The following is a 26,770-nucleotide window of genomic DNA, read 5'->3' on the forward strand; positions in this document are numbered from 1 at the left end:
CTCTGCTTTTGCCTTCAGCTTCGGAGTTGGATCAGCTGGTGTTGCCCCTTGGGAAAGCATGGGAAGGTCTGAGTGGTGTGGCATCGATGCGAGCTGGTACCGTCGTCGTACTGCTCTGTTATCTCTCACTCTGTTTTCTCTCAAAAAAACCAGTGGGATGTCAGTGATACTCAGTAAGCAGAATCGTTTCTCCTGCACAGGTTTCTTCTGCCCATTTTTCACCTGGAAGGCCAATACAGGCTGTCCCCTCTTGACAGAAACCTGTACCTGAGGGCTTTCAGAGACATGCTCAGCTCAGTCCCCATCAGTACAGAGCTGTATTTGTCAGATGCTGTGGATAGGAGCTACTCTGGGGTGGGATCAGGGTGGAATCTTTCCCCTTGCAGCAGAAGTAGGACCTAGTCAGTTTTTATTTCTTTCTTGCACGGTTATGGAGGCATCCTGATTAGAATTAAACACTGAGGTTGATAGGTGTTAAGGTTACAAGTTCGTGGCAACTCACAGCTGTGCACTATGGACAAAAGGAAAAATGGGATCTCAGGGAGCACTTAGGTTCTTTGCGTGGCATTGCAGTAGGAAGTGTAACTGATGGATGTGTTCAGTATGCTTTCCAATAGCACAGTAGTGACCACATCTTTTAGAACTGTGATACTGGGTTTGTCACTGGTTGTAAATGATAAATAATCACTATGTGCGTATAAATAAATTGCAATATGTGTGTATGTGTGTTGGTTTTCTGTGGCCTTAAAGACTCAGCAGGGACGTAAATCATTCTGGGGCTCTTTTGTCTTGTTTGACAGTGGTTTAAAATTCCAGTTTTCTTCACAATCAGGAAAATCCCTTTAATTATATCTTAGTATGTGTTTTGAATTGATGTACATACTCATCTTTATAAAGCTAATTACTGTTGCTGACACTAGGAGTCAAGCAAGATTTGTTTATTAATTGATCACTGAAGGGTTCTACAGAGATGCTTTGCTATAGGTATATCATTGTTAAAGCTTGTTCTACGTGTATTCTTTCAATTAATACTAAATGTCTTCTTCCTTACTCTCTCTCTCTCTTTTTCTAGTAACAGTGTCTGTTCCACTTCTGTTTCATTAAATGCCCTTGCCTTACATTTGTCTTGACTGGCTTCTATTTACAGAAATTGTAAACCAGCTGAATGCTCTGAGCAGCTTAGATGAAGATCAAGATGACTGCATAAAGCAAGCAAATATGCCTTCAGCTAAATCAGCCAGTTCCTCTGAAGGTCTATGAGCTTTCCTCCTTTCTTTCTATTTCTGATTGTCTGTATTTACTGTGACCTATTGCCTTTTGACTCCTGCTTGTATTCAACTGTCAGTTTTATCTCTGTGCTTCCACCCAGCATGACTCTCAGTAATTTGTAGTGCATCCAACAGGTAACAACACGATAGAGAAAGAGACTGTCTCCTCTGCAGCTGCACTGTCATCTGATAATGAACAAGAACAGAAAAAATATTGGGGGAAAAAAAGAAAGAAAGAAAGAAAACAAAAAAAAAAAAAAAAAAAAAAAGCATAAAACTTCAGTTGTGCTGTCAGTAATATTTGACCTCTCTAACTTGACAAAATGTCTCCGCTCTGATTTCACATGCACGTTACATCCAGAAATTGAAATTTCCCTCTGATAAGTTACCATCTGCGTGAGCCACCAAAAAGAAATTGCTGTTTAGTTTGTTAGGTGTTCTGCAGTGTATATTTAATGAAGATTATAAAAGGCTTCATTATAGTCATTTGTATTTCATAATGTTCTGATCAGCAAATGGTAGTTTCATTCATTTCACTTTTTTTTCCCCCTCCTTTGTTGTTGTACTACTGAAGTGAATTTGCTTAGTTGTTCTGTAGGTGACATTTCTTGAGACAGTACTTAGAGGGACTGTTGATATGTGTAGGTTTTTTTAAGTTTGGAATGTGTTAGATGAACAGTTTGTATCTCTACTGACACGATATTCCAACTCATTTCTAGAGCTTATCAATAAGCTTAATTTCCTGGACAAAGAGGAACAAGACCTGGCTGACTCTAGTATGAACCCTTTTGGTGATCCTGATGCAGCCGAATTAAATCCATTTGGAGATCCTGATGTGGAAGGTAATGCATTTGTTTTGCATAATTAATCACTAATTAAAAGTGTTAAAAACACTTTTTTTTTTTTTTTTTTTTTTGTAGGACTGAAAATGAAGAATGTTCTCATAAAATACAGTTATTGCATTAGGTACTGAGGTAGCAACAGTAGCAATAGCAGTGATCCAGTTGTCACTGGAAAATTGGTTTGTCCTTTGAATCACATCCTTCCTTATGTGCATTTGCTTTGAGGGAATATGAGTTTAGAGCTGAACCCAGAGAGCTGCTGGCCTATCAGGTGTCTTACTACTGCTCACCTGACAGAATGCACACGTGGTATAAATAGCAAAGCATACTGTCAAGTGCCTCTGTTACATGTGGAACAGAATCTTCCATGCAGACTTACTGCACTGTATCACAGCTGTTCTTGATTTGGGTTAGCTCTAATCTTCATTAATATAGCTTAATTGTATCTCTTTCATTCTTTTTTTGCTTTTATGGCTTCCTCAGTTAAGTCTTCTGGCATCACGCCTTGCACTGCGTGGTAGGTGTTAATCCTCTTTCCAGACCAACATGCCTATTCTTGTTTTGTTTGGGTGAGAAATAAAATTCCTTTAAGTGTTTAATTTGTGACTTCAGCTACAAGGCCAGAAAGCAGCATCTTAGCATCTTTTCTGTCCCCAGCTTCATGTGTGGATATCTAGATTTCCACCTGTTGCCATCAGAAAAATAAATAAATAAATAAATAAATAAAAGCTGTAATCAAATTCTCCTGTTCAGTGCTCCAAGACTTCCTTTCCCATAAAGGATAGCAAGAAGTATTTGCCACCTTTGACAAAGCCTCATTGCAGTGGCAGTAGAAGTGAACCACACCAGGGAGGAACAGGCTAGGTGTAGCCACAGCATTTCTAATGCCAAGCTTAATGAAGGTGTGTTTCAGAGCCTTAGTTTCCACCTATGCTTACTCTTTCTCTGAACAAATGGAATGATTTCTCAAGTGTTTTTTCTGCCTTCTGAGTCCACAGAACCTATTAATGGCCTGTGGTGTAGTTCCACAGTCTGTATTTCTTAAACAGGGATATTGCACTATCCTCTGTATTTGGCCATTGAAGTCATAAGGCCATTATCTTAGGCTCCTCCCACTCCTGAGTTGTCTAGAGCTGCAGAAGTGAGTTGTTTCAGCTTTGTAGATACTAATATATATGGATTATGTTTTGGTGTCCGGATCTTTGGGTCCTTTTCCAGCTTGCACCTCAGCTGTTAATTCCTTTAGGATCAGAGAAGGAGGCAAACCAAGGATGTAAAATACCCATTCACGTTTTGTTGCTCATGCACAAGTTTCTCTGAGACTCAGCCTATATTATTTTCTTTCTTCTTTGCTTAAGAAAGAAATGCTCCTTGTCCAACTCTCCAAGTCCCATCCTACCTAAATTGCTGTCTTCTAAAGTCAACTTTTTCTTGCAGAAAGCAGCAGCTCTACTGATGACAAAATATGGGAACTAAGAATCATTTCCTTCTAATCTCAGGGACTGGGAGCTGGGAGCTGGTTGTTTCCTAGTGTTGGAATAACTTAATACCTTATGTCATGTTCCCAGTGAGTAGCCTGCATCCGAGGCTCCAGCCTGCTTACGTTCCCAAAAGACTCCCCGTATGTATATGTCACAGTTTTTCAATCAGTTGTAGTCCCTTTAATGGTACTGTTGAAGGCTTTACTGCCATCATAGACAATCCTCCATTCCTCTGGATCTGCCTTGTGTACTTGGATAGGTCTCAGGCTCTTGGGTCCCCAAAGAAGTCCCATCTATATTGCTGTGGGCAGTGATGCTGAGTTGCTGGGTGTGTGTGTACCAGCTATTCCTCCCACACAGTCACCATCACGCAGCAATCAACGTACCATAACATGACAGTGGTTTTGATAAACAGGGTGGCACTGGATTCTTCCTACTGTGTCATAGGTGTTTTTCGTTTGGGATCAGTCATGTTCATGTGAAAGAAATTTGCCTTCCTGGAGCATTGAACATTGTGGAAATCTGAAGTGTTTTGGGCTGTCAGATCGAAGTGGGACATCTGGTGTGGCATTTTTAAGGTTTTAATTTACATTTAGTGCCTCATTGGAGACTTTAAACCACCACAGGCACCTTTGAGAAGTGCTGGCTCTTCCACTCCAGAGCTGTCTTGTCCCTGCAGTGTGCATTGGTGATGTTCATCCTCCCTGACTTGTCCTTCTTGAGTTGTGCCTTTTCTCCAGCCCTCTACCTTCAACAGAAAGTTAGGGGGAGTGGGGTAAAAGTGCTAAGACAAATTAGTTATGACGGTTCTGGTCTTCAGCAACAGAAGGGATCTCTTGGATATATCTATGGCTAATTGGCATATGTGTACATGGGCTGCACATAGACAGTCATTTTGAGGACACTTCCCTTTGTTTTAGACTGCAGTTTGGAGCTATGGAATACTCTGAAAGCCCATCTGTTGTTGCCCTACCACAGAGAACAGCCTGGTTAGCTTTCCATCTATTAGCAGATGTAGTTCCTCTTAGTTTAGGATACTTCTACTTGGAGATCTCAGTGCAAGTTTTACTGCTGCTGTCTCTTTTTTGGAGGCAATTTGAGACTATGCCCAGTTGTTCGTTTTTGCATCCTTCAGTGAATGGGCCCTATTTGGTGGCTGCCCCAGGAGCCTGGGAGCACGACAGAGGTTCAGGAGCTTAAGGCAGACTTTCTCCTACAGGCTTAAAGAGTCACATTACCTGTTTCACTTGTCTTGTGATCAGCTTAAATCAGGAGATTAACTTCTTATGCATGCAGGGATGAGGTATTTTTCTATCCACTACACGTTAGTTTGCTTTATCTTTTTATATGAACGATCCAGAATCTTGAATTTAGGCTTTATGTGAAAGATCAGAAACTCTCAATGAAATGTGTAAGATGATTTCCCCAAGATGGTCATCCACCATTTTCTGAGTCCTTTGCCATCAGAGGCTAGAAGGCACCATGTGCCACTTGGCAGAACAGTCCAGGGATATTCCTATAAAGCCACTACCTTGAGTGCTTAGTGAGATTGCTTGCAGTCACCCAGCATATGAATATGTATGCACTGACAGTCACTCAAGGAGAAAGGAGAATTGCTTGCCAGTAGGTGCTTCTTTCCTAGACAGATATTTCTTGTGCCTGTCCACAGCTGAGCTGCTTTCCCTCTACCTTTCTAATCCCATAATCACCTAACCCTGGGAATGAAGGGTGGAGAGAAACCAAAGGCATGATTGCTCCCAGCATCTGTGTGTACGCTGTGGGTGCTCTGCATGGCAGAGGGCTTCAGCAAGCTACCTCAGGGTTACTGCTTGGTTTAAAAAGTCCTTGGTGTAAGTGATCGTGCACAGTAGAGAGAACATGAATATGAACAACTTGCATCAAAAATCCTCAGAAATCTTCCAATGTATCTTGTGGTTGACGAGTCAAATTGAGGCTTATCATCTCTGTATCTAGTAGGTCAGCTAGATGTTAGAAATCTGAAGAATCGAGAGAAAAATCTTGTCCAGAATACCATTCTGCAGCTTTCATACTAGCCAATATGTTGCTAATCATCTGAAGATTGCCTTTTGGATAGTCTTTTAGTCCCATTACAACAGAACTCTACAATCAGATAATTTTTGTGCAAAATTTTTTACATGTGGAAGACATTATAGCCAATAAATGGAAATAGGAAACTACAGAACACTGTCAGTGTCCCCAGAATGTTTTCTAATTAGATGGGGATTCTGCTTTTGAAGTTGTGTATGACCAATACACACCTAAGACATGAGGGTAGCTATTTTTTGCCACCCCTTTTAATTTAAAACATTATTTACTTTACCAATGCATTTGTTTATGTTGTGCACAGACTTCTGAACTCACTGCAAAGTACGTGACAGTGCAAATGAAAATAGAACTGTTTTGCAGTACCAACACCCACCATCCTTATAGGATAGTCCTAAGGAGAGCAGTACAGGAACCAAGATGTAGGAGAAAAGATTTCTCTTTTTATGTTTCTTAATGAAATGTAATGTCTTGCTGGTACTGGCTAAAGTAGGGGAGAATCATCAGTGGTTTGTAGGAATGCCAAACACTGTGCTTTCTAGAAGGATTGGGAAGTAAAATTTTTATGCTGCTTGTTCCTCTGCACTCACATCACCATCGTGTCTGTGTGCCTGCCAGTAGTGCAGCAAGTGGCATAGCTAAGTATCTTTCACATGTGGCTTCTTCTTTCATCTTTTGCCAAGGGGAAAGTTGTGTGTGTAATGTTTTGGTAGGGGTTCTGTTTGGTTCTGGGGAGTATGTCACAATATGTTTGTGTTACAAAAGGCAAGTGGTTTGAAGGGCAGGGTGATTTTTGGAGATCCTCTGGGAACTAGAAGGCTGATTGTGCAGATAGGCAGTGCCAGTCAGGGTGATTACTATCACAGGCAGTCTTTCCCAGTGCAGTTAGAGCAAGAACTGTCTTCAGCGTCTGGCACAAGAGTACATGGTGCTGCTGCTGTAGTAATATTCTACCTGTTCTCTTGTCACTCCTACCCCTGTGGCTTTATTACTTAACCATGCAAAATTACCATGTGTTTGACCCTTGGAGTGCCAAGCTGCAAATGTAATTTTTAAATCTGTGTAGAGGGCTACAATTAAAAAATGACTTCAGCAACCAAATGTCCTGAGTTTTCTTTCAGCTGTGATTAATGATGGGGAGAACAAGAAAATAGCTGGTGAATTGTTAGTATAAAATCAGCCTGAAGAAGGAAAGAAGCCTCTTTTTAAGTTTTAGAGGGACTCACAGAGCAGCGACAGCACTTGACATGAAAGGCAGACCTGAAGGTTCTAGTTGGATTCAGAAGAGGGAACATTTCCCCTGTCTTTCTGGGGTTTGTTCTTTGCCTGCTGGCAGCGAAGCACGGTGGGTGCAAACCCCAAAACCATTCTCTGCTAGTTGGCTAATGAGCCTCTGGGCTCTGCCCTCCGGTGCAGAATGGGCTCCCTCCTTTTGTGGGAACAACTGAGGAAGCAGAGAAAAAAGTGATGTCCTGGATGACAGGAAGAGAGAATGAGGAGACAAGCTAAGTGGTTCTAGTGAGTGCCTGTAAGTCTGCCTGTGAAATTAATTCTTAAAAATGATGTCTTTAGAGGCTCCTTTACATTTAGCCTATGTGCAGCATTTTGTGATGTCTGTTAGCTGGTAGTAAGCCTGAGGTCTCTCATTGCTGATCCGCAGCGCTCTGTGTGTGAGGCCATATCTGTAGTTACCACTGAGCTAATGAATGCAAGAAATAAATTTGCCCTGGTTAGGGTTGCAGCACTTGATCTGCAGTGTTGAAATAGAAAGAACTGCAAAAACCATTTGTGCTCTCCTTAAAATCTATTGGATTTAAACAAAAATTTAACTTGTTGTTTCCAAGAGGTGCTTGAAAGCACATTAAAGATAGAAGCTTACCATTCAGTTACAAGAGATGATTTCCCTGAATGTTTTTAGTGTCAGGAAATTCTCCTGACATTCTTTGCAGTAATAGGTCCCCCCTTTTTAAACCACAATGTATGCATCCTAGCACAGTGGGTTAATTGTATGAACATTACTTTGAATGCCACGTGTGAGTTATCAGGAAGTTTTGCTCAGATAAGATAACATGTGTTTATCAACAGATCTGAGTGCAGGTGTGGTGATCCATCTTCTAATATGCAGTTGTAGAAGCAGGCATTAGGGGCTGTGCACTTCCTTGGTAAAATATTTCAAGGTTTGAAATAACTTTAATCAAAGGGTTTTTGATGAGCAGTTCAATTTGAACAGCGTGTACATGGGCCACCTTTCTGTGTTTCGTTAGGTTACTCCAAATCTACATTAGGTTACTGCAGACCTCTTAAGCACCAGTGCTTGGCCTCATTATCAAAGCACTGAATGTGTTGGTAACATTGGTGTATCACCCACAACTGATGTGAGCTTCTAGTCATGCATTTCTAGACAGTAAATGTGGGGGTTTACTCTCCTGATTTTAGGCATTAGCAATGTGAACCTGTCCTGGTTAGCTGATTCTCTAGAATGTCTAAGGGAAGAGAGAAATGGAAGGTGGTAAGTGGTAAGGCTTAACCAGTTTAAATGGTAACAGGACATCTTTTTTTTTCTTCAGATTTTGCTAAGGCCGTTATTGCAGTTCTTTCCTTTTTTTTTTTTCCTTTTTTTATACTGTTAGAAGGATTAAATCTTTTTATAATATGCTTTGACAGTCCAAAGGCTGTTTGGCTATTAGGCATAAAAATAGTTTTTTCTGATCTCACTTTATTTCCTGTCATCCCATTTCAGTGCAGTGACTAGGCTGCACTCCTTTTCATTCTCCTTTTAACTCCAGCTCTTGATGTGAGACTATGATAGCTGCATTCTCAAAGCTAAATATAAGAACAAGAACATATGGTACACAAAAAAAAGATAGTTGTAAGTACTGTATGTATTGCTTCTTTAATACTAAGTTGGACCAAGTTGCTGATGGAATAAGAGACTTTAGGCCTCACCTGGAATTAAAGGCATTTTTAAATGTAATTTTACGAATAATCACTGCAAGGAAATCCCATGGGCACAGGCACTGTGCGTAGTCATACGTGTGTCTACCAGTCAGAACCTGTAGTACCGTCTGGCAAAGTACAGCTTTGTTTTCTTTCATCCAGCTGAGCTCACCTTCAATCCCAGATGGGTGATTTATCTCCTGAGTATCCACCTAGAGTTTAAGTAAGGTTTTCATTATTTTATTCCTTTATTTGAGGCAAAACCATTTGTTCTTCAGATTTACGATCAAACACTTCAGAAACAGCTTCTTAAAGGTAGCACAGAAGACAGTATGATAATACAGCCTTTGCAGGTCAACTGTAAAGAATCAAGAAGAAGAAAGGCACTAGGCGTCTGTAATCAAGTCTTTCCGGTAGGTCCCAGTAGTTCTGAGAAGGACTAAAGCTTTTCCTGCTCTAGGCCCACTGGCTGGTGACTAGTCCAGTGCCTAAGGTAGGTGGAGCTGCTCCTTGCACCATTGGGCTGTATTCTGGTTCAGCCAGCAGTGGCTCTTGTACAAGCCGTAGGTTACACAACCTGCTGTGTAGGGCTGTCTGTCACCTTGGCTCTGTGCTAATGGCTGGAGACTGGGTAAAAGTTTCCTGGTGGAGCAGAAAACATCTGCATTTTCTATCAGTTCACAGGGTAAGCAATTTAACATCTTCCATCCAAGGCCAAGTGACTGCAGCACTGCTTTTTTTCACTGCCCCTTGCCTTCATTAGTTGCTTGACTAGAAATGTTGTCTTCCCAAGTATTAGCTAAGTGACAAATATACTTGGGACTCCATCTTTTTTCTTTTTTTTAGTACCGTGCTACAAAAACTTTTAAAGTTTTTCTTTTAAAGCTAAAAAGTATGTTTTGTTCAATTTAGTAACCATAAATCTGAAGAAGAAAGACTTTTCATCATGAATAATGTGGGAGTGGCCATTGAAAATGAGGTTTTAAAAACTGTACCTTGAAGTTCCTATTTACGTAGCTTTAGAAAGCGCTCAAATCCCATATTGAACCACTCACTGGATTCTGAGGGAAGAGTATGATGGAGGTACTGGTGTCATTGTGAGGAACATTGTATCGCTGTTTGGGATTTCAGTGTTCATTCAGAACCCAGCAATCCTTCACTTCTGAGCAGTGTTCTTTCCGTAGGGCCTGTTACTCTAAAGAACTGTGTGGAGCTCCAGGTCACTAATAACTTTTTGCTCTACAGCCCAAATAATAAATGCATATTTGATTATCCATCTCTTTAGGATTAATTTAAATTCTTTTTTTGCAGTCAGATGGTGTTTTGTTCAAAAGACCGGTTAGCAAGGAAAATTTATATATTTTAAAATGTAATTACTGACCATGATTTTAATTCAGTCACTTTAAGGAATGAAAAGAGTGCCTACTAGCTATCACCATTTCTAGTATTCAATAAAAGTCATTCTATTATGAAATATAGGGTATCTTTTTGCTTTTATTAAAAACTCAAACAATTAAGAACATTTTGTTAGGATACAGATTGGCTAATGGCTTGGGAAAATGCTCTAAAATCTGTTGTGATACCATTTATGTGACAAATAGGAAAACTAATAACGAATTGGTTGAAAGCGCTTTATTAAGTGAGAAAATTAAACCTATTCAGTACACTCTAGATGAAATGATCTTTTCAAAGACCCTATTTTGGCACAAACAAGGTCACGCTACAAATGAAGCATAAAAATTTGTCTAAGGCTAGGACTTTACATCTTGAGAATTACAAAGTAAACCGTTTCATAAACCTCAAAATACAAAGATCTGATAAAATGGCTTCAAATTTTTTTCTATATTTAATCTGCTTAATGGTTTTCTTGTTGTTTGGTAGAACTGGACAGTGAGATCGCATCATCTTCAAAGGCAGAAGAAGGTTTCTATGTTGACAGTTACAATCCTTTCAAGGACGAAGATGCCCCAGAGTACTTGAACCCATTTGATGAGCCAGATCCTGACTCCGAAACATTTGTAACCATAAGAGATTCTCCTCCTCAACCTGCAAAAAGGAAGAACGTCAGACCAGTGGATATGAGCAAATACCTCTATGCAGATACCTCCAAAGCTGAAGAGGAAGAACTAGATGAGTAAGTATGATTCTTCATCTTTCAGCAGCCTTGGAAGCATTAGTGGGATCTCTGGCTTAATCTTGAGGTGTATTGGGCTCAGTCGTGATGATCCTTAATCACCTCCTCAGGACATTACTGGTATTCAGCTTAGCAGTAGGAATTACCATACCCCCAAGTCACACTGTTCAGCTCCACAGGTGAACATGATCAGCTTGGAAAAGCTTCTTTGCCTCTTTGAGAGGAAACAGATCTGCGTGCCTGTTTGGCCCTCCGTGCCCTGCCAGTTGTAATGATACAAAGGTTCTTCCTGTCTTCTTTGCCATTATTTTTGCTACCTAAAATCAAAATGCTAATACCATATGCGCTTCGTTAAGCTGTTTCTTTTATCATAACCGCATACAGAACTTTAATAAACTTGCACTGGCTGCCTTGTTTTTTAGTATAGAGGCTTAACAAGGAGTGAGAGCTCTTTGCAGGAGTTGTGCAGCTTAGGAGGTTTGAAGGTGTTTACTTATTCCTTGTTTGTGGTTATTAGTCACCAACCACACCACTCATGAGGCAGTTTATGGTGATTACACATGAGCAATTTTACAGACAACAACTGTAATTACACTTTAGTTTTACAGTACTTAAGGAGATTTATCAGGGGATGACATTTGCATTGCTTTAATAGTTAATATTAATACAGGTGTCCTACTATCATCTTCGTGTTTCTCTGTTTATAGCTATGTTGTAGGAAATTGAAGAATTCCCACGCATTCTAATAGAAATGTACAAAGGACCCTTCCAGGGTTTTTTCCTTTTAAAGCTCTGTGGCCATGGATACGTTGATGTTCTGTGGAAATGAAGAGGAAAAAAAAAGGGGGGGCACTGGGGACACTGAGAGATGATTTCTCTGCCAGCTCCATCCATCAGGGCACTGCTTCACCAGCAGTGCTGGCTGCTATAACATCAGACCGCAGTGTGATCACACTGTTGGCAGTCACAGTGACCATCTCTGACTGTTCACAGATCACCACAATCAACAGGGAGAAATAAGAATATACATGTCATTTTACATCTTTTACACAATTCTTTATGGACTGACCCTCCTGTAGCTCCTCATGCCACTTTCCTCCCAGTGCTATGTCACTGACAAAGACATGGAGGCAATTTTTTGGATGTGTTGGGTAGAGGTGTGCAAGGAGAACCCTAGGGTAAATCTTTATACTTAAAGGAAAAAAATGTAGTAACAGAATCAGTGTAGGAACATAAGACTTGGGATACTAACTCACTGCTAAAAAGCACTATTATGCCTTACTTCATGTTAATAATTGCCAATTCTTTTCAATATATTGTTTCTGCTAAGGATATGCATAGTATTATGAGCAGTAAAAGAAAGATTTTCATAGGCAGTTCAGTTTCTGTGTGTCCCAAATGATAAGGGTTTATGTCCAGATGGATATTGTTTGTTACTTACCGTGAATGCAGATGCTTTTATTATCTAAGTGGCTCATCTTCTTCCTAATCCTATTAAAGTCTAGGCTTCAGTGTCAATTTGTGGCAGAGAGTTCCACAAGAAAACAAGGTATTATATGAAATGTATTTCCTTTTATTGATTGTAAATAAGTTACCTTCCCAATCCCATCTACAATCCCTTCTTTGGCTTCTGAAAACAACAGCAAGTAGTATTGAGTTTTATCTGCCATAAACTGTGTCTGTATCTCTAGCATGTTCACCATTGCTTGTCACTTGTCTGAGTTAAGTGGTGCTAACTTTTTCAATCTCTCTTCATGCAGAAGTCTCTTCATGTCTCTAATCATTTTCATCGCACGTCTCTGGACCCTCTTATTTCTTCTGCTATGTATCTATTTTAAGATGGGTGTTGACTTGGCCTGAGCAGTGTATTCAAGACAAGGCTGAACAACTGGGTCATACCATGGCATTAGAAAACCTTGCATGCTATTTTCAACCTCTCCTATCTTATCTTCCAATTTTTGTTGTTTTGTTTTGGGTTGGTTTTTTTAATCATTTTTTACCACCACTGGTCCATTGCTTTTTTAAGAATGTTTCTGAAGGTGAAAGGCATGAGTAATAGAAGTCTCTGTAAGGGCGTTTGTTGTCACTCAGGAAATGTCATGTATTTTTATCACTGCTTCTTAGAAGTTTCTTTGGGGTTCGCTTAATGCACCATTTGGCTTTCTCCTGTTGTGTGTGAAATGTGATGATGTGTCCTGGGGACACGAACACATCACTGAAAATCAGGACCCTTGTCCCACTCTGCTTTGGCAAATTGCTAGTTCTGATTGTGGACTCAAGACTTACACAAAGTGCCCGAAGATCTGAACTCTGGTTCCAGTTTTGTAACCAACTCTCGTAACCTTGGACGAGGTACTTATCCTCGCTGTGCCTCTGTGGAGGATTTACCTTGAGTAACTGGCTTAATGGCAATGTATTGCACTAATGGTTGTGAAGGTAACGTAAGATTTCACAACTCGCATCAGCAAAGCATGGTCACAAGCATCAGCATAATGAGGCATTGCATGGTACAGCTGGACTTAGATGTTCTACTGCACAGAAGTTCAGCTGTGGAGCTACTTTCCCAGAACATACATCCTCTGGCTAAGTTCTCATCCCTAGCTTGAGATAAGGAACATATTTTCTTTCTTTTTTTCTTTTTTTTTCTTTCCTTTTGTTTTTTTTTTTTTTTGTCTGGGAACTTGAATGTTAGTGTAAAAATCTTTTACTTTTTGAGTTGTTTACATTAAAAGTCAAAATGCTAGGTGGCTAATTGTTAATAAAGCACAGCAGGCCTTCTGAGTTGAGTTATTTGAAGGCAGTGCAGATGACCAGTGCTTAAAGTGCAACGCCTTCAACCCTAGCATTTTTTATGTGTAAGATAGCCTGGTCTCTTACCTTAGCATGCTGATGGCTTTGATCTTCTTCCTCAGTGAAATGGCAATTTTATTTATTTTTTTGTTAACCAATGATGCTGGTCAAAGACATTTTTAAATTGATCAGAATAAAGCTTGCTTTTTCAGATACTGTTTGGCTCTGTAGCTTCTTATCCTGTTAATCGTTGTGTGGCTGGGACAATGCTGTCTAATTGGTAAGGCTGTTTAGTTGCCATCTCTTGAAGCTGACTGTTCCATAGGAGCCACAAGCCACCCTGCTGCCACTGATTTTTTTAGTGCCAGGTAACTCATCAGGTTGGTTTATTTAATTTTGTCGTGGACAGTCTGATGTCTGTTTAGGTAAATCCCACTGTGTGGATCAGTTCAGTAATACAAGTGAAGCAAAGAGTAAGTGAGCTAACTTCAGGAAGGAGTGCACAGGGATTTTTCAGCTAAGCCTTTTTTCAGCCAGGCTGCTCCCATGCTTAGTTTCTCGTCAGCACCACGTGGAGGCTGTTGGACCAAACTCTGCTGCATTTTCTGGAAAGAACTGGGGAATTTTGTCTGTGTAAAACTTGCTGATAAACATTTTTGAAAATTTAGTTTTTATGATTATTTAAGTGGGAAGAGAAAGTGGAAAATTGTGTGTGTTCAGACCATGCCATGGCCACAGTGTGAAGGGCTTAGCCTGGCTTTAAAGCAAGATATTTTCTATGGGAAAAAGAAACAGCGACTTGTCTCTGTACAGCCTGTTCTTCTGATGCATGCAGCAGGTCCAATTCTCAGAATTACACGTGCAGCACAAGAATCCTGCAGCATAAAAATTCAGAACATAGTTGTTCTTCCCAACTTTTTTTGCTCTTTAGTGGGTTTTTTCCCACCCAAATCATTTTTAACACCTTACAAATACACCTTTCTCATTCCCAGTAAGGCTGCACGGGATAATTTCACCATCAGCAAACATGTTGCATCTGTTGTCTGTTCAGAAGTCTGCCTTGTAGAGCTAAGGAAGACTTCGTGCTCTCTGCAGCACATATTGTTCTTCAGCCTTTATCTCTTTTATCTTCATTTTCACCTCCCTTTGAACTTCCCGGTGTCTGAAGACAGCTGAACTAGGCTGTCAGCTAAATTAGAGCTTCTGACAGCTAGGACAGTTTCAGACTGAATACCCTCCTTTTTCTGCTGGCTCCCGTGGAAAATACCCATCTGTTTCTCATTTAACTTGCTATTTTGTTCTTGTCCTTAGTTTTTATTGCACCGATGGCTTTGCGCTTGATGGGCAGCAAAGAGGGAACACCTGAAAGTTGCCTTCAGTCAGCAGATGAGTTATTTTAGTGTTAGTTGTTCTTTCACTTCACTATCTGGATTTAGATCTGTAACAAGTGGCGGCAGATTCTCCGAAAGGTCTGGAGGTTTTGTGCCTGGTCTTCTCTTTTGTGCTTCAATAGACTTTGCCTTTCAGAAGTAGACTTATTTTCTGCAGTGTAGATTATTAATTGCTTTCTTCTTCTCAGTCAAAAGGACAAAGGCAAACTGCATTGAGATAAATTCTGAAGTCAGGCCAAGAGACCGTAAGACGTATTTCCGTACTATAAATGAATGAAACTGAGAGAAATCTAGTGTTATGTGGAAGGAAACTGGATGACTAGTGGGCTTTTCATTTGTGCCCACCTTTTTCAGTTGTTTAAGACAGCATGGGCTAGCTCATTTCTCTTATCCCGAGAGGAAATTGGAAAATGAATCTAACTAGATAACTCTTATCAAATGCTGCATGCGTTATTGTTTCTGTCTAGGGTGGATTTTGAAGGACTGATGTTATTTGTCATGATCAGTTACGCTTTATATAACTGTATGCAGATAGACCTTTGGGGATTGCAGACTTCATGACATTGTTTGAGATGCACGATAAATACATTTTCCAGGGGAGGTTTGGAAGAGAAAAGAATAAGTTAAATCGCCAGTTTCATAATGAATTGTCTTGTTTTGGATGGCAGAACATGAAAAGCAAAGGTTATGAGTGAGTTAGGTTAGTGTGAAGAAGGTTCCTGTAAGTATCCTTAGCAGGATAGCTGTCTACTTTCAAGTCCACAAGTGGAGCTTTTATTCAGTGCATTGTTGATTGATAGTTGATGTATTAAACTATTAGATCACATTTGGGAATACTGTGGAAGTATTTGTTTAGGATGGAACAAATAGGGGGTTGGAACTTACATCTGTTCTGATTAAGAATTCTTACTTCTGCTCATTGGCATATTCAACAGCTAGCATCCTCTCTCAAATTTGTTGGTATTGAGCTCATCTATAAATGAGATCTTTTAATAGCCAAGTATATTTTAATTTAGTTTTGTTATTAATAAAACATGTAATTTGGAAGTTGTCTAAAGAAGTTCTGAGCTCATCCAGTCTGAACCGTTTTTCTCACTTGTCAGTCATATCAGAAAGTAGCATGTAAAAGCTAAACATTCTATTGCATGGGATAATAAAAGCACTTTAGTCATCAGCTTCTCTAAACCAGTCTTATTTTTGTTTTGAATTCCATGATGTTTGTAAAGAAATATGTTTCCCTTCTTTAATTAGATCAAATCCTTTTTATGAACCAAAATCAAGTCCTGCTTTAATTAAAGTTGGTCCACTGCAAGAACCAGAAATGAAGATGAAAAGAAAAGCTCCTGAACCACCAAACCTCTTGCCAAAGACAGAGACAAGCATGAGTGAGAACGTGACAGCTATTCCTGCATCGAGAGAGCTTTCTTCTTCTCCAAAGGTAGGTTTTTCATACCGAATTTTTGTCTTTATTATTAACAGTGCCTTTATGTGGATTGTAGACATCCTATTTATTTCTGCGGGCCATCGTAAAAGCTTTGCTTGGACTTAATAAGGTGTTGGTTCATCTCTGTTCAGTTACTGGTTCATAGGGAGAGAGCAGCAGTAGGAGCTTGTATTTTTCTTTAAGGATTTAATGACAACAGTAACAGCAACTGCAGTTTCAATGAAAAGAGTCTTCCAGTAACAAATGCTACCAGACAGCTGGATATGCCATTGAGAAGGAAGAAAATCATGTTGAACAATACTTTGTCTTGATCTATTGTAATGTCACTAAGCCTTGCTGCTGTTGAAGAGTCCATCTCCACATTTCTATCATAGATCTGGGTTTTAAGAGCTTAGTACTGAACACTGTTTATTTGCATTAGGATTTGTATGCGTTCAATTCCATCGTATGTTGAAGTAATTAAAAAAAAAAAAAAAAGCCAGTCTACTTTAAAACAGATTAGCAGTTTATTAGAAATGTCCAAACTAAGTGTGCATGAATACACTGTTACTTTACTGTTTCTCAAGTAAAATTCTGAATTAACTTCTCTTGAATGGGGCGATGTGTAGTGCAGGTGCTCTAGGATCACAAAAGCAAACTCTGACAATGTGGATTTTATCTCTAGAATTTCAGCAGATGCCTGTTCTTTTTTAAGAGGGAATCTTTTTCTTATTTAATGAGAGAATCGTTTAATGGAACGTATCAGTGGGGTGTTTTAAAAACAGATTTTGTGTGTGCTGACAACTTGTTACTAAAGGTGAGAACAGAAGGCTTCCCTTCCAGCACAGCTCTCCCAATTTATGCATATTGTCATTTGTTTTTCCTTGTATTGGAGCCGCCATACTTTAAGAATGGAATGAAACTAATTGTGATACCTATCGCTTCATTGCTTAATTAGTCAGCTAGATTGCTGACATGTCCTTGTCCCCCCAGGCTCTGATCTTGCTGTCACTTTAGCATTCACTTAGGGTAAAGAGTATGAGACCAGAAATCTAATCTGTGTCTGCTCACGGCAAAACAAAACAGCACAGCAGGGTCACAAGCATAGCTTTCAATATGTAAAACCATTACCAGGGCAATATTTCACCCAAGTATTGCAGTACGAGCATGTGCTGCAATGGGATTCGATCCTGTCTGCATGAGGTTTTGGAAGAAAAAAAATCCATTTCATTCAGTTTTTGGTAGAGTGTGGTCTTCAGGTCAGTGCAAAGCAGCCAAAGTAAAGCATTCTGGTACTACCAGGTAGAGAAGAGAATTCTGTGGAGAAGATTTTATCCACTCGCTTGATGGAGGTTGTACCCCCATTGGTCATTGTTTGAGAAGGTGTTGTTTTCTGTTTGTTTGGGCATTTTTGATTTGGTTTGTTTTTCTTTTTTAGAGATCTGCTTCCAAGGAAATATTTCTGTGCCTTATTTCATGTTTTCATTGTGACAGAATAACGTTGTACTGCTGTGCTCAATTATTGTGGCTGTTTTAGATGGTTGGAAAGCTGAAATTGATTAAGAAAAGATGCAGGATTGAAGCTGCTGAAAAGACTGGATTGTTATGAACGCAGCCAAGCAGCTTCTGCAACTGTGTAGGGTGTTACTTCCCAGTGTTTTGGCGCCTACCTGCTTGCAGCCCATCTCTTTGCCACGGAAGCAATAGCTGAGAATAGTGAAGCTCCAAGTACTGAAACTGAAATATTCATTACGGTCATGGGGGAAGATGAAATTTGATGTTGACCTTCTGCATTTCAGGAAAGCTTTAATTTTTTTCACAGGATTTTGAAAGATGTGAGACCATTAGGGAAGGCTCCAGAGCAGGCACAGTGTCTGGGTTTATTACATTACAGCTAGATTGGAAAGTTTCACTCACTGGGTATACCAAAGTGTTGCACGACGCTTATAAATCAGAAAGCTTTCACTAAATCTCTTTTTCTGTGCTTGAATTGTTTTGATCCAAGATGATCTAATAATTGTAGATCAAAAGCACTTTACTTGGAATGTTGCTTGAAATTTGAAAAGCACTGCCTTTGCAAAAGAAAAGAAAATTAAATAATTTCCTCATACCTGAACAAAGTAGTACCCCGGTAGGACCTGGAGTGTTGGCACAGATAACTTGTTTATTACCCAATAACAGTGGCAGCATTTAGCAACTGTGAAAAAACTCCAATCAAAGGGCACGGGAACTATATAATCATGAACTTGGCACAAATCTTTATGTAGGGGGAGTAGTCCCGTGGGGGTAAGTGTAGGTAAAAGGGGAGGTTAAGTAACTGAACTTAGGATGTGATTTGTCCAAGTTACCTGTGCACAGAAAGCCTCTGCATTACAGTAACCAGATCCCAAATGTTCCAACACGTTGGATTCCCTGTCTTGGTTGTCTTCATGGGAAATGATTGTGGAGCAGAAATGCTAGTGTACTGAATCCAGAAACACCGCCTTAATGTTAGAACTTTGGAGATTGAAGAAAATGACCCCTAAAATGCTTCTCTTCATCTTTCTTTGGTAGAGTATTTGTAGTTCATTCTTATCACATTTGCTGAACACAAAACATATAAATGCTGGTGCTAACATCTGTTATTAAGTGGAAATTACTCTTGAAAGATTATTTGACACATGATAGATTCCTACTCAAGATACTTGTTCCAAATACTTGAAATTATGTTTAAGTTATGTTTCTGTTAAGAAAAGCAATTAGTTTTTGAAAATAGTAGTGAAGTTCTTAGGAATTTAAATACCTAGGATTGAAATGTTCCTTGGATTCACAAGTAGGGCAAGAAAGGGTGAAATTTTCCTAAGTATACACCCAGAAATGAAATCCCTAGGGTATGGCTGAACACCAAATTGCATCGCTCAGTATTCAGCTGCAATGAGCCTTCTAGCATTGGCAATGGGGATATAGGAAGTCTTCCACACAAGTGCAGTTGTGTTTGCTGTTGAAACATCATAGCCTGAATCCCTGAATCCGAGACTTTACCATTACCCAAGCAGTGGTGGAAGGTGTTTCTTGCTTCAGGGATATCAAACTTCCCACGCGTGACTTTTTGGTGCATATTTTTAATATTATAACAGCAATGTCTGTGGTAATGAAAGAGAAAAGTAAAATGATTAATTTTTAGCAGTCATTAGTCAGATGAATGGATATGTCTAATTGGAGAACAGACTTCTGGCTAAAGTATCTCTGTATTGCAGAAGGCTTTCTTCTAGAGGAATTTTATGATTTTTTTAACAGCTGAATACTATTTCCAGATTTCCCTGGAATCACATCCATGGTTAATTACCCCTACTACTCCTGACACCATGGAAGTCAAATTCCTGTGGGTTCTTTTGTTCAGAGGTTTATGTTGTACTAGATAATTCTCTGTAAGTTTCATATAAAAGTAGGCAGAAGATGCCAAGAAAACATATTCTGATCTGGTGGTATCAAAGCATCATGCTAGGTACCCCAAGATATAAAGGGTGCTGCATGGTAGAGTTATGGGTTGGTTAGCTTTCAAGAACTTGACAATCAGTAAAGGTAGAACCTGTGACTAATATGCAGGCTTTAATTTTAATAGCTGTGAAAAAGGTAGAACTAGAGTTTGAAGCAAAGATTTCATCTCACTGTCAGGCTGGCATAAAATCTTACTGCCCATATAGTCATAGGTAATTGTTGGTCATTGTGGGTAGTTGTTGGTTGAAGGAAAGTCATGGAAACAAATATAGTCAGCATTTAACCTTTATTTTTTCCCTGAAACGATTGTTCCCAAGCTCATGATGTACATGTGCGTGAAGCTGTGGATGCTGTCTAGTAATTCCTGCAACATGGACCTGAGTTCTGTTCTCTCTGGAATGAGTTAGGTATAAAGGTACAAAATAACAATGCCAATGATAATAACTACCATGACAGTGACTCCCACTTCTCCAGGGCTGGCCTAAATGAGAAAAGAGTATCGATGAGACTGCTTCTGCTCGCCCTAACTTGAGAATTTTGATCTGTGTTAGATTGGCAAGAGTCATGAACACTGTGATGTAAGAGTTTTGCTCCTTCTGTATTAATTCAACTTCTTCAGCTGCTGTAAGATCATTCCATTGGTTCTCGTCTCTACCAGCCATTTCAAGCATACTTCTCTCTGCACATTATTCATCTGACTTTTTCCAAATACTTTCCTTGCACTGCTTCCCTAAGCAATCAGTTAACTGTGGAGTAGCAAGCACTTTCTCAGCTTCTCTAGCATTTTGCCTTTGATAAGGCCCTTCCGATGGCCCATATGGTGAGGAGGGGGTATGATATGTCAGCCAGCTCTTTGCCAACTGTACTAGCTCAGCATTTGCCATATGTGGATTAGAGGAAAGTTTTCTTTTTAAATATTATTACCTGCATTTCTAGTGAAGTATCTTAAATCTTTCTCATCTTCCTTCCACAGCTCTTTATACCAATCTGAGTCATCAGGGAATTTGAAAATACAAACTCTGAAATTCCTTATTCCACAGTTAACCATCTCAGATGGCTTGGTGACTGACAAACAAACTGTGAAGCTGTAATTAAGCAGAAATCTGCATCTCACAGCTTCATGTGAGGCTATCCAGAATATCTCAATAAATGGAGACTGGAGTGCAAGAGTTTTGTGATAGGCATTTCTCTGGCAAGAAATGACTGTGAACAGACATGGGATGGGATTCAGTCCTCAGGATTCTGTTGAATCTGTGTTTGGATGGTTTAGCTGGCTTTTGGGTTACACTTAGCACTTGGTGAAAGTATGTAGCAGCAGGAGAGGGTAATAAATAGGTTTGTCTGTCATATTAATGTATAAATCATTTTCATCTTTATGAAAGTCACAGTTTTGGTGATAGTTATAAAGCCATAAGCATTGATCTTGGAGCTTGTAGAGAGGAGCTTGTAATGACATTTTACACTGGCTGAAAAGAAAAAATTACGTTCACATAATAGAAGCCAGTGATAACATTTGTGTTCTTCACCATTCTTGTTTAAGTTCTAGTTTTCTTTTTTAAACCAAAATAAATTTTTGTTTGCCCAGCAATAGTCTGCGCTCTCATGCCAGGCAAACTAGCTGGTTTAAGCACTAGTGAAACATATCTGTAGGAAATGTGGTATGCTGTAATCACAACTACCAGATTCTTTTTCTGCATCACATGTAATAACCCATCTCCATCCAGTACCTTTTATAATCCATTGTGTATCTGGGATGCTTCTGTTCAGAAAGTTTTCTGCCTTCACACTAGCAAGGAGAGAAGCACGTATGAATTTCTCCTTGGGAAAGAAAGGAGTTCTCATGTACGTTTAAAGGGAACAAGAACAAACATGTAGTTAAATGCAGGAAATTGCTTACACAGAAATGGAGCATAGACTTCAGATGAGGTTAGCGGAAGGGGAGAGAAATAATAATCAGTGTAGTACCACGTGCTACTCTCCAAGAGTTCAGAAATGCTGTTGATTCTGGATCTTTACTTTTTGCTTGTATTTATCTCAGCATTATCAACCTTATGCGACTGAACAGTAGGAAGAGTTTATCTTAAACACAGATGCAGTGATGCTGCCAAGCAGAGAAATTACATTAAATTGCAAACAGTCGATTAAGGAGATTACTCATTTTCTCTCTGTATCAAAAGTATTTAATTTATCCATTCACATCAGCACTCCCTGACTTCCTAGAATGCCTTTTTGAATGAGTTTGCTCCTTTTCAGCTTCACATTAGTTGCAAAGGAATTGTGAAGCTCATTTGCATGAGATCTTTGTCACTTCCTGTGCAGATAGCTCATCAAGCCCAAGGAGGACTCAAGAGACAGTGGGTGGAATTTCAAGATTTCTTGTGTTAACGAACTTGTGCAAAAAAAGGCACTCTGAGAAAATCTGTCTTTGCATACAGTTCTAAGACAGTTTGTCTTTTAATGGGAAAAAAGGCAATCCACACGTGTAACGTGAACAGAGAGATGGTGAGATGGTGTTGAAGCACAGAAAATTCATTACATTAGACAGCTTTTCAAGTATTAATAAAAGACACTCCTTTTTTACGCCGTACTTAAACAATCTCTTATTACTGTTTGCATGCATTTTAAATGGTGTCAGCTTGACCACGTGTGTGCTTCTTCTGTGTTCACTGTTAGCTGGTATTTTGATGTTAAGCAGCTATGTTAGAAGGCATGCTAGAAAAGGGAGTGAACCGTTCCATTCACTTCCAAGACAAGTGTAGTATTTTTGCATTTTGCTGAAGGTACAGGCTAATGAACACGTGAACCAGTGAGCAAGTTAGACTTTGCCTACTAATTGGCAGGCATTTACATTTAATGGGAATATTGAATATTTACAGATTCTTGTGTATGTAACCTAAAGAGCAGAGCCATGATAGGACAGAAAAAAATGGGAAAATGTTGTGAAAGCCATTTCTCCCTTCAACGTGCAGGCATGGCCACACATAAGTAGCATTCATGGTTATAGAGGAGTAAGATCAATGTCAGAGTTGTTCAGCAAAACAACTTTGCTTTGCTCTTTGGTGTTTTTGTAAAAACTGGTAGAAGAAGCAGTGTGTACCATGTGGAAATCTATCCATGGGCAACCACAGACAAGACCAGCAGAAGTGACAACTTCTTTCTACTCATTAAAACCCAAAGGGGCATCCAGACACTCACTTGAGACGCATGGTTTTATGAGTGGACTTTTGCTTAGTCCTATGGCTGCCAAAGTGATATATTCATTTGTAGTTGGAAATTGCTTGTTTTGCCCATGTAGTTTTACTGCAGCTGTTTTAAGTGTTAATTGTATATGAGATTTCATTTCTCTGCAGCCTTGCTTCTCTCTCCTCCTGCTTGCAAATGGCTGTATGTATGTATTAGAATAAGTTAGTGGAAGGTGGTGTCTGTTTTCCTCATGTTATTTGCGTGACTACTGCTAACAGGAATCAATTTGTATACCTTGAAAGTGTAGATGAAACCAATTGCTTTCTTGTTGCAGCTGCTGCTTTCAACACTTCCCATTAAAATGTTTTGTGCCTATTTTCTAACAACAAAGAAGTCATACTGCTGTCAATTGGATGCCATTGGATAGCATCACTACCACTAGGAGAAATACTTCCTTCAGAATTTCAAATTTAAAAAGCAGATAAGCCAGTAATTTACCCACATGCAGTGGGGGATCTACACAGGCTCGGAGGCGGAAGTGAGCACCTTCCAACTTTGACCTCTCACTTCTCACCTTATCCTGTTCCTAAACACCCGTAGCAATAAACCAGAGTGATGTCTAGCTGGGACGTATCGCCATGTGCAGGATATCCTGCAGCACTCCTTCAGGCAGCACCACACATGCTGGACACAGGGAGCTGGGCCGGGTTGTGCTCTGGTTGAGGCACTGGTCAGTGAATGGGACAACTTTCCTGACAGTTAGGGCAGCTAAATGCTGTCCAGGAGCAGTGGGTATTATCATTCCTTCTGTCAGGAATACCCTGGTGCTAAGCTAATCTCTTGAACCAAAGTTTTGACTGTGGTTTTATTTTTGAGATCCCAGCTTGATACAACTAGAGTAAATTGACAGAGCCACTGCCTTGGTGGAAGTGCCATGAAGCTGAAAAAGTATGCGTGAAGTGTGAAAAAACAAGCAGCACTCCTTGAGGCTGACTGTTGGGTGGCTGAGGACTCGAAAGCAATAGCTTCTGATAATTTAGAGCTGTCTTTGTTGTGGGCCTCACTTTTCTTTAGTTAAATGGATTGCTACCTCATGAGGATGTCTAGTAAATTAAATGTGTAATCTTCTAGATTAAAATACCATCAAGGTGGACGCTGTAGAAGAGCCCATTGATGAGATTAATGATACCATTGTCAGTTCAAGGTTCAGGGAGTGTGCAGCAGATGACACATGAGGACAAACAACGAATGATATGGAAAAAACAGGAATAGGTAGTGCCGTTTGGGGAGGTGGTTCATCGTGCCCTCTTCATGAGGGTCGGTCTAGGGGAGAAGTGCCCTTAAAGATGGTATCAAAATGCAGATATACAAAGGGTGCTAATTAACGCTCAGTATGTCACCATCATTTTGGAATATCCTAACTTTTGATCCCTCGATCCGTCAACTTGAAGTGCTGCTGATTCAGTATTTCAGTTTCTTCTGTATGTCTTTGGTAGTAGTGGGCATGCAGAAACCAGGTCTCCAGGGCTGTCCTAGAAAAATATTTTTAATTGCAGATTAATATATGTAATTCAGAGGATGGTAAACACTTGGCTCCTTCTGCAATTTTAGTAATTGCTCTTTAAGGTAGTTCTGCCTTATTGGTGCAGTGTAGCTTCTATTGAAGTGAATTGGTAATGCCTGCAGTAATTCTGGACTGGACAAGTTAGCAGTTCTACTAAATGTCTGTGCAAATGATGCTTGGTAATTTAACTAATGTTATGATATTCAGAGCTTCACTTTTCATAATTTAGATTTAAATTGCCCTGTGAAATCACAGCGCTTAGATTTGTCACCTTAACAATATATTATTTCACCTTTGTGGAAAGGTGTTGTCTTTTAGATATGCAATGGCAGTAGCTCTATATGCTTTATTTCATCTTGGAAATGTAAGACTGCATACCATTCTGTGGAAAGAAAATCCATCTCTGGCCTTTAAAGGCAACTGGAAAAGCCAGCAAGCATAGAGCATGCTGCCTGGTAAAGAGAAGGGGAGTGTTGTTGCTATGTGTCAATAAAATGCCAGCACCAGTGTGTGTAAGTGTAACAAAAATAACTGCTTTCATATTTTATTCAAAAAAACTTCACTAAGGCTAGAATTTCCTCAGTGTTTCCTATGTAAATATGGGATTGTCTTGTAAGTATGGGCTGTGTTATATAAATGTTTGAACTTCTTGAATGAGTGTCACTTGCCCAACTGTCTGCCTTGCCAGCAGGTGCAATGTTGATCAAATGAGAGAGAGATCCTTATCCAGGAGCTGCTCCAGGGCTGCTGAAGTCAGGGGAGCCCTTTGCTTTCATTCACTTTGGGCTGGGAGTGCTCAGGCTGCCTGTTCTGGGCTGTACCTCCCCGCCTTTGGAGCTGAATGAAATATTTCTGTCCTTGAAGGGAGAGAGATTAAAAAGTCTAATTTAAGCACTTTTTATAAGAATACAGAAGTGCCTGACATCAGTCATTTAAGTATCCAGGCTCGGGGCTGCCAGCTGGTAGAGTGAGTTGGTTGTCCCTTCTGCTCCGTGCCGTGTGGCCTCACCTCCAGCACTGCAGTTTGGGTACCACGTTACAAAAAGGACATAACACTATTAGAGAGCATCCAAAGGAAAACTACAAAGATGGGGAAGGGTCTGGCAGGCAAGGGCTGTGAGGAGCAGCTGAGGCTCTGGGATTTTTCAGCCCAGAGCAGAGGAGCTGAGGAGATGCCTGATGGCAGCTGCAGCTCCTCACAGGGAGCAGAGAGCAGCGCTGAGCTCTGCTCTGTGTGACAGCGACAGGGCCAAAGGGAATGGCATAGAGCTGTCAAGGGAGGGTTGGGGGATGAGGGAAAAGCTCTGGCCCAGGGGGCGGTGAGTATGGCACAGGCTGCCCAGAGGGCACGGCCCCAGTGCAGGAGCTCAGGGGGCATTGGGACAGTGCTCTCAGCCACTGGGTTTGCATTTGGGTGATGCTGTGTGGAGCCCAGGGATGGGACCAGTGATCCTTGTGAATCCCTTCCAACTTGGGATATTCTGTGATAAGAAAGTTGGGAGCTGCTGGGCGCATTCAAGTTTCTAAGACTCTCATGCTCCTAAACACCAGTGTTTTCATGGCACTGTTGACTCTTGCAGGGCATAAGCTGGTTTAGGTGCAAGCACCATTGCTCAGGCTGAAGCATTTGAAAACCAGCTCTAAGTAAAACCTGGGCTAGCTTCTGGGATGTGTAATCTGAAAATCCTTATCTGCAATGAAGGTCTTTTATTATTCTTTAAACTATTTACCTTTTCTCCTGCGGCGGGAGGGAGCTGCAGGGCCAGCTCCTGGCGTAGGTACCAGAGGATAACCACCTTACTGCCATTCATCGTAACCTTTTCAAAGGACAGGGAAGGCTTTGATTCGCATGCTTGGCTTCACAGACTATTACTCGTGTTTTGTTGAAGCTTTGCTTTCTAAAAGGTAAAAAGAAATAAGGAATGCTTCTCCTCAAGCAAGACACTTTTAAAATTACCATCAAAACCAAAATCTTCAAAATCGTAACAAAATCTGATGAAACTTACCCTTTCTCTGTAGAGTTTTTACACCTTAACCTCAGAGTTCTTAAGAAGCAGAGTATAGAGCAACTTTTAAATGGTAAACTTGATTCTTTCCTGTGTTGCCTTGCAGGTTAATGAGGAGCTAAATACAACAGGACTGAGCTGCTGTTGCTGTAGCATTTAACCGTTAGCTATTACATTAGAGTTTATTGTGGAGTTGTTTCAGATTGTTAA

At 40.1% G+C, this 26,770-nt stretch overlaps 1 protein-coding gene across 14 annotated transcripts in view; it reads left to right on the forward strand.

Moving 5' to 3' along the window:
* EHBP1 (EH domain binding protein 1) overlaps window positions 1-26,770 on the forward strand; it is a 196,780-nt gene that overhangs the window by 82,016 nt on the left and 87,994 nt on the right. For 10 of the 14 annotated variants that reach the window (XM_042879901.1, XM_042879910.1, XM_042879927.1 and 7 more), the window contains exons 8-11: window positions 1,148-1,252; window positions 1,988-2,110; window positions 10,474-10,726; window positions 16,159-16,345. In XM_042879901.1, coding sequence (XP_042735835.1) covers window positions 1,148-1,252; window positions 1,988-2,110; window positions 10,474-10,726; window positions 16,159-16,345 — 668 coding nt within the window. The remainder of the gene's footprint in view (window positions 1-1,147; window positions 1,253-1,987; window positions 2,111-10,473; window positions 10,727-16,158; window positions 16,346-26,770) is intronic. The other 4 variants (XM_042879933.1, XM_042879940.1, XM_042879977.1 and 1 more) reach the window with 1 other exon arrangement.

This window comes from Lagopus leucura, unplaced genomic scaffold, assembly GCF_019238085.1.
Source record: "Lagopus leucura isolate 7727_CA_CO unplaced genomic scaffold, USGS_WTPT01 Super-Scaffold_73, whole genome shotgun sequence".
Taxonomy (NCBI): domain Eukaryota; kingdom Metazoa; phylum Chordata; class Aves; order Galliformes; family Phasianidae; genus Lagopus; species Lagopus leucura.